At 40.0% G+C, this 12188-nt stretch overlaps 1 protein-coding gene across 1 annotated transcript in view; it reads right to left on the bottom strand.

Moving 5' to 3' along the window:
* LOC146005347 (carboxypeptidase B-like) overlaps positions 1–12188 on the bottom strand; it is a 54959-nt gene that overhangs the window by 19415 nt on the left and 23356 nt on the right. Inside the window, exons 4-6 of the mRNA XM_083144538.1 lie at positions 6098–6245; positions 5300–5457; positions 4709–4799 (exon numbers count right to left, since the gene is read on the bottom strand). Of these exons, the coding sequence (XP_083000664.1) occupies positions 4709–4799; positions 5300–5457; positions 6098–6245 (397 nt within the window). The remainder of the gene's footprint in view (positions 1–4708; positions 4800–5299; positions 5458–6097; positions 6246–12188) is intronic.

Below are 12188 nucleotides of genomic sequence, written 5' to 3'. Positions count from 1 at the left end.
TTTACAAATCTCTAATGAGAGATAAATTTCTGAAATTAAAAGAAATAACTACTATAACTAATTAACAACGTGTACCAAATGGTGTAACATTGCTTGTAACTTTAAAAGAAATAAAAAAAATACAAAACCGTTACATATGTTCCCAAGGCGGCCCATGGGTACCAAAAGTGGCTCACTGATTATAGTTGGCTTAGAAAATGATGCATGCTCATGCATGTCACATCTCTAATTATTTTAAAATCACAATATTTATTGTCTTGTTAAAGCCACAGTTCATATGCAACACTTTCTTTTTCACGTGCTTCTCGTCCCTCGGTGTGATCCGCGGACAAAACTGGCCTAGCTCGCTCTTCTTCCGCCTTAGCAGTTCCAGGTAGAAACGGGTTTCCGAAGGAATAGGAAAGATTTCTGCCTCTACCTCCTTTGCCCCCTCGCCCCCGCTGCAATGGTTGAAAGCCCGTGCTTTCAGGTTCCCCAGTCTATCTCCTATAGGACAGATAGGGGATTGGTTTCCCTTCGATTCCATTGTAAATGCTCTAAGGAACTCAAGGGGAAATTTTCTGCAGTACTTATGTTCTCTGTATTTACACAACTTTTTACATGTTGTACAATATGTATGTATAATATGGGATGTAGTTTTATTATTTATGAAATGGGAACGTGTTATGTGTAGACAATAATGTTATGCTTTCTTTCTTTTTTGTTTTTCAAATATGGAATATATAATTATTAAATTACAAATATTTACTCAGGCTCTCTCTCGCTCTCGTTTTAGTAGTGTTTTATTTAAATATACTAATCTCTTGGCCTCCAACGGATGTATTTATTTGGGCAAGAGAACGCACATTCATATTGTTGTTGGGTTGGTTTATTTTACTTCGCTTTTCTGCCACATTTGGTTATCGCGAAAATGAGGATGATGTGATGAAATTAATGAAGGGACCTCGAACAAACCACGCCGGGATTCGAACCCGTGATGAGCGTGCATTCTTTTTCCTGTGTTGGACTCTGCAGTGAATAATGAAATAATTTGAAATGAAAAATGTATCTCAGAACTCAAAAAGCCAAATGAATGTTATTGAAGAAACTACAAAAGAGTGTGTTTTGTTACTTGTTTTGTTTCTGTGCATAAAGTGGACTTAAAACACCAAATCAACCAACCATGGGGGAGTGGTTATCACAGCGCGCTAGGACACCAGGAGTTCCGGGTTCGAACTCCGACCTGGGCATGGATGTTCTTTGTGTTTGTCCCTTCATTAATTTATCGTATCATCTTCGTAATTAACCAAATGTGAGAAAAAAGCGACGCTAAGTAGAAAAAATCAAGTCAAATCATTGATCGATTGCTTGATATGGTTTATTTTACTTCGCTTTTCCGCCACTTTTGGCTAATCGCGAAGATGATACAATATAATTGAAGAAGGGACACACACAAAGAATACCCATGGCCAAGCCGAGATTCGAACCCAGGATCTCTGGCTTAGTAGTCAAATCAAATCTTTTTTATTTTCAAATGGGGGTGGGGGTTACGTGTACTTTTGTAGTACTCATTCATCATTTTGCAATCTTTTCCTGTTATTGACGTTCTATTTTTTGTAACACTGAGCCCTAAAGGGGGGAGGGATATGAGCCACACCAACCTCCCTCCCCCTTGAGCACGCCACTGATTGCTACCCCAAGTGTCGACGTCACCGCACGTCACTGGAAAATATCTGCATTCAGGGGAAGTTTGTTGTAGATTTCTGGGAGCCTGTAAAACAAGGAGCGTTGTAGAATGGATAGCCTAGTGGTTGGGTTGTGGAAGAGTTGCAGGTTGCGCGTTAGCTTTTGAGGTACCCTAAGTGTGAATTCACTGATTAGGAGATCTGTTCTGATTTTGTCATTTATTATCTTGTATAAAAATTTCATGTCAGCTAGATCACGACGAAAGGATGGAGTGTGAATATTCAGAGCAGCCATGGTGTCTGATTTGGATACATGTCGAAAGGAAGGTATTCTATGGCGAACAATTGCAAGAAAGAAACTGACAACAGAATCTACTTAGGTGAGATTAGTTTTTGAGGCCATTGCCCAAATTGGGGAACAGGCGAGATGAAAGATTTTAAGAATAAAGCAAGAGATGATGGGTTTTGAATTTCGCTAAATCTGTATAGAAGACCGAGAAGGCGCATGGCTTTTTTAGTGGTAGCAATAATATGATAATTAAAAGTGAGTTTTTCATCCATGATAATACCTAAGTCCTTTTGGGTGGAAACGTTTTCGATTGGATTGTTTTCAATAGTATAAGTAGACACCACTTTGTTCTTTTTTAGGGAATAAGTAAGGAAAGAGCATTTCTGAGGGTTTAGGTCTAAATTCCACTGACGACACCACTTAACAAGTTCTGTGAGAGCATTTTGAAGAATCATCATGTCATGATGCGATGAGATCTCCTTAAAGAGTTTACAATCATGCGCAAACAAAAGTATATTGATAGGGAGGGAGGACAGTTTTTCAGGGAGGTCATCCATGTACAGAAGGAATAGGAGTGGCCCTAAGACACTCCCCTGGGGAACTCCAGACAAAACGGGAAGAAAGTTAGAAGAGGTACCTGAAAGAACAACACGTTGTTCACGCTTATGGAGGTAGTCCTGGAGTAAAGAGAGAAATTTGCCATGGATGTTAAATCTCGATGATAATTTATGAAGAAGGAATGTATGATTAATTTTGTCGAAGGCTTTCGAAATGTCCAAATATATAGTGTCAAGTTGGGAGTTATTATCAATAGCTCGGGTAGCATGCGAAAGTAAGACGGAAAGATTTGTTAGGCAAGAGCTGCCTTGAAGAAAACCATGTTGTGCTGTGTTGATATATGATGACGCAAACTGAAGTAACCCCTACGACGCCAGGGTTCCACAATAACTTAAATAAAATGGCTGCTGGCAGCCCGAGACAGTTCGTTTTCTGCATGGTGCACCTGAGGGTGACTGGGTATATTAATGTAGTTCCATTTGTTGGCTGTGTTAAATACTAATATGATTTTCGTAACGTGGGCCACCTTGGGAACACGGGCTACCTCTGGCTCACTTACATTACTCAAAATAGGGTTATGATGTAAGAAGTTATTTAAACGTGGGAAACTCCTTCCTTCTATGTTCTTTTATGAAATGAGTAAGTAAAATGACTTAACATGATGTTTCATTTTGCTATTATCACAATATTAAGGAAGTTTAATAGTCGATGATGTTTGTCACTTCTACCCCTTCAGCGTCTCATTTTTGTGCAGCCCCTAGGCTATATCCTATGATATCCTAGTTGCAAATACCCGCCTGGCTGTATTGCACCACTGTGTGTAGGGTCACCGGCAAAAATGGGACACCTAGATCCTGAAATACCCGCTTCCCTACAAGGCATTACGTTTGTTGCCTAACACTACAGTGTTGGTGAAAGTTGCCATTGAAAATTTGCTGTTAAAATTTGCTGGTATTTTAGGATGTAGGTGTTTTATTTTTATTGCCGTTGACTGTACATACCCTATACAAATAGCATTGTCAATGAAGAAACTTTGAGAAGGTATCCTTTGTAATGTATAAGTAACATTTGTGTCGCCCCTGTCAACACATGCCTTTTAAGCACTAAACTATTCAGTCTATGTTATAAAAATCTATGTTGTTAAGAATTAGTTCAATCTTTTCTCTAAAGATTGTTAGATTTCTTTCCATAAAAATGTTATTGTTAATGTTACAATAGGTAATGAATTGTTTAACTTAAATCAGAAAAAAATGCTGAAACTATGGAAATATAAAACAACTAGGTAGTAAGCATGGTAAATTGTAAACAAAATTATGATATAAAAGAGCTAGACTTTTGTAAGTCTACGGGACATTCTCCTGGTTGCCGAAAGGCTGATGTTTCAGGGGACGTTGGGTAATATTTTGCTTCAATCTTCGGATTGGCTGGTGTACTTGTGCTCCATTTGGCAGATATTCCACAAACCCAACTCTGAATAAGGCGTTCTCCTGCATCATCAAAAAGACCAGGGTTATAAACTTCGGTACAACTAATAGGTTTAGGCCTACAAGTTGTATCGGGTGAGTTGTCTGTTTGAAAAGTGTTAGTATATCATCGGAAGTCTAAATAAATCTTCGAGTAAAAGATCTTAATGATCTTTCATTTCAAACCTACATAGGTGATAATTAAAAATAAATCCTGCACCACAGACCTCGCAAGGGCTTGGTACTACTGACCCTTAGAAGCCTTTGAGAAGTCCGATAAAAAGGTTGTAACCGACTAACATAAAGCCCTAAAGGCAGAAGGTGCATGTCACATTATAGATCCAGACAACCCTAAAGAACCACTGATATTATGTTCATATCAGTCTTGACGATGTGTGATTGATTGATTGATTTAGTTTATTTTACTTCGCGTTTTGTTTTGCAAAGATGGAGATGAGTGATGAAATTGATGAATTCACAAACAACCAAGCCCGAGCGGGATTCGAACCCGGGACCCTTGGCGTCGCAGCGCGATGTGCTAACCACTTCGGCCACAGGGTCCGGCGACGATGTGTGAGGAAGCGTGTAGCCACTACATGTCCCTTCAATGTTGCCAATTCTTGCAAGGACTTCCACGTGAATATATGATTGCCACATACTCCTTCACGCCTCAAGAGGAAGATTATTGGTTCGAGATTCTTTTTAAAGTTGTCCGGTAGTACGTCATTACTCACCTCCCCATTGATAACCAAAATTTCGATTCAGATCGATTCCTCTGCACGTGGAACCAGAATTTTGAGAGCGATTTTTTCTCCACATACGATCCTGAAATAAGAAACTAACTTATTTGTCTCATACACATATACACATACAAATAGTGTTTTTTTTGTTGTTGTTTTACTTAACTATAAACAGTACCGGCACCTTTTTATATGTGAAAATAAGACAAATAACATTTTATGAACATACGGCAATATTTTGAATAGTTCTTAATGATGAACACACGTATGTTATGTAAACCTTTGAAACAAGCACTCATGTAAATGTGTCACCTTGCGTGAAACGACCACCTAGAACAAAGCTTCCCAAACTTTTTCTTTCCACGGCGCCCAAGTCAGAATGTAGGCCTATCTAACACTTGCAATGCTCAATTAATGTGGTTACGTTGCTTGCCTTAAAAAATAAACACATATTTCAAATTCAGAAACATTTTATGTGTAAAAAGTACTAGAAACAAATATATGGGATTTATTACAATACGTTCTTCCAATGTAATCAAACTATGTCACTAAAAATAAAAGAGTAATAACAATTGTCTTTCTTACCCCTGTAAAAGTGTAATCGTAGCCGTCCGGGTTTATTACAGGGATAATGTACCAGTCAATACTCTCCGCCAACTCTTGATAGTTCTCATAATTCTCGAGAAGCTGGTTTATAATATATAAGACTACTGCTGGGGATATCCATTCACGAGCGTGGATACCTGGAAAGAGAAATGTATTAGTTATCAGCATATTTTCCATTCAGAAGTAATTACACAGGTTATATATGTTTTAGATTTTTTATTTAATATTGATATCATTATATCCTAGTACCTGCTAGTTTCCTCTTCAATAAACATCTTCACTCACATATTGCTCTTGTCAATGGTGTCATCTCCATATACATTCTGTAGCCTTCTGTTCTGTGGGTTCCAGACAGCCTGCACTCCTCCTTCGACAAGAACTCAATGATGGCACATTGCTTCTGCATGGAATTCATTCTTTAATACACGTAGCAATGAAAGAGAAGAGTAAATCTACCATCATGTGCAATTTGAACTGCCTATGGCAGTTAATAAAACAATTATGTCCGTTATTTTTGGTACAGTCCTCGTATTTATTTATTTACGCCGGCCCCCGTCGCGGACTGCTTGGCACATCGCGCTACGACGCCAGGGCTCCCGAGTTCGAATCCTGGTCTGGGCAAGGATGTTTGTGAGTGTCAATTCATTAATTTCTTCATATCATCCCTCATCCCCATCTTCGCAAATTAGCCAAAAGTGGCACAAAATGCGAAGTAAAATACAATCAATCAATCGTATTTATTTATAAGACGACGAATAAGGCTCTTAATGTACCTACCTCCATCTATTAAAATAGCTGGCTTTGTCACTGTAGGGTCGGTAGAAATCTTCAAGATTCTTATATCCCTTCCTTCGAGTGTCTGGCCAATAGTTTCAACCGTCACTTGCTCCAAATTTGCATCCAACTCATCCAAGTAACTGTATATCTGTCCGAAAGAAAATGTAACACTTTAATTATGTCATTGTTTATACACAGTGGCGCAGAAATGGAGGTTACAGGGGTACAGTGTATGTATGTATGTATAGATGTATGTATGTAAAAGGTATGTAAAGAAAAAAGGAACAGCAAAAATTTGCATCGACCCAATATTTTATTTGGCAAGTTTTTCCAAGGTGTGGCGAGAAAAAAGATACACAACTTTTATTTTAATTATCCAGTTAACAGAATCCATTATGAACAGCATTTTATACTTTTACCTTTCACTCATATTTATTGAAAATTTATTAATGTTTTTAGTCCTTTTGTCTCTCTTAATGAACGCACAACTCCTTGCTTATTACAAGAGTTGCAGCTGTGAAACAGACCAAAATATAAAAGCAATATTTCAGATGCGTTAAATGCTGAAACCACCATCACTACTCGATACGATGATTAAGTGAATTTTGCGAGATAAACACAATCTACATGCGTTTTTGCTCGAAATATATTTTATTAAAATGTTAGTTAGCGTGACGTTTCAAATGAGCATTTTTTTAAATATACAGTAATTTCTATGCGTTGCTATCGCTAGTATGCACCTCGCTCTGTTTCCCTTTCTTATGAAATCGCTGTACACAGCAGGTGCGTTATTATTGTATACAGAGAAAACTGGATCTCTCATCGCCTTCATTCAAATAGTCCTCATCGAACATCGCTTTACTCAATATATCTGTTTAAATGTGCATCATAAAATAATACTGGGAAAATGACGTTCTCTTTAAGTCCACTTTATGCACGTAGGCTAATCGGAACTGGACTTAGAGTTTAAAGTGCGATCCGAACTAGGGATGGCCAGATCCGGATCCTAGCGGATCCAAAATCCGGATCCCGTTGGTTCCGGATCCCAAAATTTTTCGGATCGGGATCCCCGGATCCGGAATTTTCAGATCCGGATCCGGTACTTTCGGATCCGGATCCGGTATTTTTGGATCCGGATCCGGTACTTCTGGATCCGGATCCGTTTTGCCATCCCACATCATGCGCTTCTTTGGAAAGTAAGAATGTGCTTATAACAAACATATTGTTACCTGCTAATATACATATATATATATATATATATATATATATATATATATATATATATATATATATATATATATATATAAGTATATATATATAATATACATACATACATATATATATATATATATAGTGTGTGTGCGCGCGTTGGCGATTTGTAATTAATTAATACACTTACAAGGGAGGTCTAAGTCTCCCCTTCCGATTTCCATGAAACTTGGCAGGTGTATAGAGCACCCCCCCCCCTCAAATGTCAAGATGAGGAGAAATTGAAGTGGGGATCTGACCCCGAAACCACGTAAATATGGCATAGGAAGAAACAGGGGACATAGGGCCTCTCTATACACCTGTCAAATTTCATGGGAATCGGAGGGGGACACAGGGGACAGATGATCCCCACGTCAATTTGTCCTCATCTTGACATTTGAGGCGGGTTTTCCCCCTAAAACAGTTTTTTAGCCGAAACAAAAAAACACGTATTTCTTCCTTTGGGCCCCCTCTATACACCTGCGAAGTTGCATGAAAATCGGAGGGGGACACAGGGGTCAGATCTTTACTTCAATTTGTCCTCATCTTGACATTTGAGGGGATTTTGCCCCCTAGAACAGTTTTTAGCTGAAACAAAAAAAAAACACGTATTTCTTCATTTGGGCCCCTCTATACACCTACCACGTTTCATGGAAATCGGAGGGAAACACAGGGGTCAGATCCTCACTTCAATTTGTCCTCATCTTGACATTTGAGGGAGGGTAGCCCACTAGAACAGATTTTTAGCCGAAACAAAAAAACACGTATTTCTTCATTTGGGCCCGTTTATACACACACCTGCCAAGTTTGATGGAAATCGGAGGGGGACACAGGGGTCAGATCCCCACTTCAATTTGTCCTCATCTTGACAATTGAGTGGGTTTTGCCCTGTAAAACCGTTTTTTAGCTGAAACAAGAAAAAAACACTTATTTCTTCCATTGGGCCCCACTATACACTTGCCAAGTTTCATGGAAATCGGAAGGGGACACTTAGATAACCTCCCTTGTTAGTCTTACACTTTGTAATTATATAACAGTGCATATATTATAATGTTTTATTTTAATTTGTAAAACTGGAACTGTAGAACAATTGTATAATTTTTGTATAACATTTCTATCTTGTTATATGTGTAAAAGGTTTCATCCTGGAATGGAATGTCTCACATTTATGTGTGTTTTCATTTCCAATACATTCGAATGAATACATATTCGTTTCAATGGCATTTACAAAATCACCTCTGACATTTTATGTTAAACAAGTAAGATTATTTTTGTGCACGAGTGTGTTAGCCGATGCGTGGCAAAGTATTTTAGGAACAACACTTGAAAAAATTTCTTGTAGGACTAACTAATGAAAAATTTCTTTGTAATCGAAGATCATAATACCTTTTAAGGTGTGGTAATATTATAATGGGATTGAGATACCAAACTCTCGGATCCGGATTCGGATCCGGATCCAGATCCGAAACTTTCGGACCCGGACCCGAATCCGGAACTTTCGGACCCGGACCCGAATCCGGAACTTTCGGATCCGGATCCAGATCCGAAACTTTCAGACCCGGATCCGGATCCAGATTAGGGATGGCCAAACGGATCCGGATCCGAAAAATCCGGATCCATTCGGATCCGGATCCGGATCCAAAAGTTCCGGATCTGGATCCGAAAGTTCCGGATCTGGATCCGGATCCGAGAGTTCCGGATCCGCGGATCCGGATCCGGGTCTGAAAGTTTCGGATCTGGATCCGGATCAGAGATTTCCGGGTCCACGGATCCGGATCCGGGTCTGAAAGTTTCGGATCCGGATCCAAAAATTTCGGATCCGGGTCCGAAAGTTTCGGATCTGGATCCGGATCCGAAAATCCGGATCCGGATCCGAGAGTTTCGTATCTCAAAATCCCATTATAATATTACCACACCTTAGTCCTACAAGAATTTTTTTCAAGTGTTGTTCCTAAAATACTTTGCTACGCATCGGCTAACACACTCGTGCACAAATGTCCGAAGTGATTTTGTAAATGCCATTGAAACGAATATGTATTCATTCGAATGTATTGGAAATGAAAACACACATAAATGTGAGACATTCTATTCCAGGATGAAACCTTTAACACATATAACAAGATAGAAATGTTATACAAAAATTATACAATTGTTCTACAGTTACAGTTTTACAAATTAAAATAAAACATTATAATATATGCAGTGTTATATAATTACAAAGTGTAAGACTAACAAGGGAGGTTATCTAAGTGTCCCCCTCCGATTTCCATGAAACTTGGCAGTATAGTGGGGCCCAAAGGAAGAATTAGGTGTTTTTTTGTTTCAGATAAAAAACGGTTTTAGGGGGCAAAACCCCCTCAAATGTCAAGATGAGGACAAATTGAAGTGAGGATCTGACCCCTGTGTCTTTCCGATTTCCATGAAACTTGGCAGGTGTATAGTGGAGCCCAATGGAAGAAATACGTGTTTTTTTGTTTCAGATAAAAAACGGTTTTAGGGGGCAAAACCCCCTCAAATGTCAAGATGAGGACAAATTGAAGTGAGGATCTGACCCTGTGTCCCCCTCCGATTTTCATGATACTTGGCAGGTGTGTGTATAAACGGGCCCAAATGAAGAAATACGTGTTTTTTTTTTGTTTCAGCTAAAAAACGGTATTAGGGGGCAAAACCCCCTCAAATGTCAAGATGAGGACAAATTGAAGTGAGGATCTGACAACTGTTTCTCCGATTTCCATGAAACTTGGCAGGTGTATAGTGGAGCCCAATGGATGAAATACGTGTTTTTTTTGTTTCAGATAAAAAACGGTTTTAGGGGGCAAAACCCCCTCAAATGTCAAGATGAGGACAAATTGAAGTGAGGATCTGACCCTGTGTCCCCCTCCGATTTCCATGATACTTGGCAGGTGTGTGTATAAACGGGCCCAAATGAAGAAATACGTGTTTTTTTTGTTTCGGCAAAAAATTTGTTCTAGGGGGCAACCTCCTCTCAAATGTCAAGATGAGGACAAATTGAAGTGGGGATCTGACCCCTGAGTTCCCCTCCGATTTCCATGAAACGTGGCAGGTGTATAGAGGGGCCCGAAGGAAGAATTACGTGTTTTTTTGTTTGAGCTAAAAACTGTTTCAGGGGGCAAAATCCCCTCAAATGTCAAGATGAGGACAAATTGAAGTAAGGATCGGACCCCCGTGTCCCCCTCCGATTTCCATGATACTTGGTAGGTGTGTGTATAAACGGGCCCAAATGAAGAAATACGTGTTTTTTTTGTTTCGGCTAAAAAACGATTTTAGGGGGCAACCTCCCCTCAAATGTCAATATGAGGACAAATTTAAGTGGGCATTTGATTTATGTGTCCACCTCCGATTTCCATGAAACTTGGCAGGTGTATAGTGGGGCCCAAAGGAAGAAATACATGTTTTTTTTTTGTTTCAACTAAAAAAACGGTTTTACAGGGCGAAACCCACTGAATTGTCAAGATAAGGACAAATTGAAGTGGGGATCTGACCCCTGTGTCCCACTCTGATTTCCATGAAACTTGGCAGGTGTGTGTATAAACGGGCCCAAATGAAGAAATACGTGTTTTTTTGTTTCGGCAAAAAATTTGTTCTAGGGGGCAACCTAGTCTCAAATGTCAAGATGAGGACAAATTGAAGTGGGGATCTGACCCCTGAGTTCCCCTCCGATTTCCATGAAACTTCGCAGGTGTACAGAGGGGCCCAAAGGAAGAAATACGTGTTTTTTTGTTTCGGCTAAAAACTGTTTCAGGGGGCAAAATCCCCTCAAATGTCAAGATGAGGACAAATTGAAGTAAGGATCTGACCCCTGTGTTCCCCTCCGATTTTCATGAAACTTCGCAGGTGTACAGAGGGGCCCAAAGGAAGAAATACGTGTTTTTTTGTTTCGGCTAAAATACTGTTTTAGGGGGCAAAACCCGCCTCAAATGTCAAGATTAGGACAAATTGCCGTGGGAATCATCTGACCCCTGTGTCCCCCTCCGATTCCCATGAAATTTGACAGGTGTATAGAGAGGCCGTATGCCCCCTGTTTCTTCCTATGCCATATTTACGTGGTTTCGGGGTCAGATCCCCACTTCAATTTCTCCTCATCTTGACATTTGAGGGGGAGGGGGCTCTATACACCTGCCAAGTTTCATGGAAATCGGAGGGGGAGACTTAGACCTCCCTAGTAAGTAAGTGTATTAATTAATTACAAATCGCGCACGCGAGCACACACACACACACACACACACACACACACACACACACACACTCACACAGATCCGGATCCGAAAAATTTTAGGATCCGGATCCTAAGGATCCGGAACCAACCGGATCCGGATTTCGGATCCGCCAGGATCCGGATCTGGCCACCCCTAATCCAGATCCGAAACTTTCAGACCCGGATCCGGATCCAGGTCCGAAACTTTCAGACCCGGATCCGGATCCGGAATTTTCGGATCCTGATCCGTTTGGCCATCCCTAATCCGAACCAGTTTGTGCCTTCGCCGGGTACCGAAGGAGACGATGTTCATATGAAGATAAAAGCTAGAAAAAATGGAGGGAGTACAGCAGTACTCCATTTGCAATATGAGAAATATTTCATTCATTATTTTATGCTACGACAATACTTTGGATCGGCTCGACGGAACGCACTTGCGCGATTCTCGCAGCGAAGCGGCAACGCTGTAAGTCGCCTGCCCCGCGGAGTCTGAGATTGGCTGCACTCCGCCATACGTCATGCACCCGTTTACCATATTAGGAGTGCGAAAGAATAATTAATATCTGCAACCATATTTAATGTACACACGCCAAACTTCTGGAATTTGATCAAATGCGTTATATCAAC

This window comes from Lepisma saccharinum, chromosome 23 (assembly GCF_977018435.1).
Source record: "Lepisma saccharinum chromosome 23, izLepSacc3.1, whole genome shotgun sequence".
Taxonomy (NCBI): Eukaryota; Metazoa; Arthropoda; class Insecta; order Zygentoma; family Lepismatidae; genus Lepisma; species Lepisma saccharinum.
The sequence above is the reverse complement of the archived record's forward strand: the minus strand, read 5'-3'. Positions and strand labels throughout refer to the sequence as shown.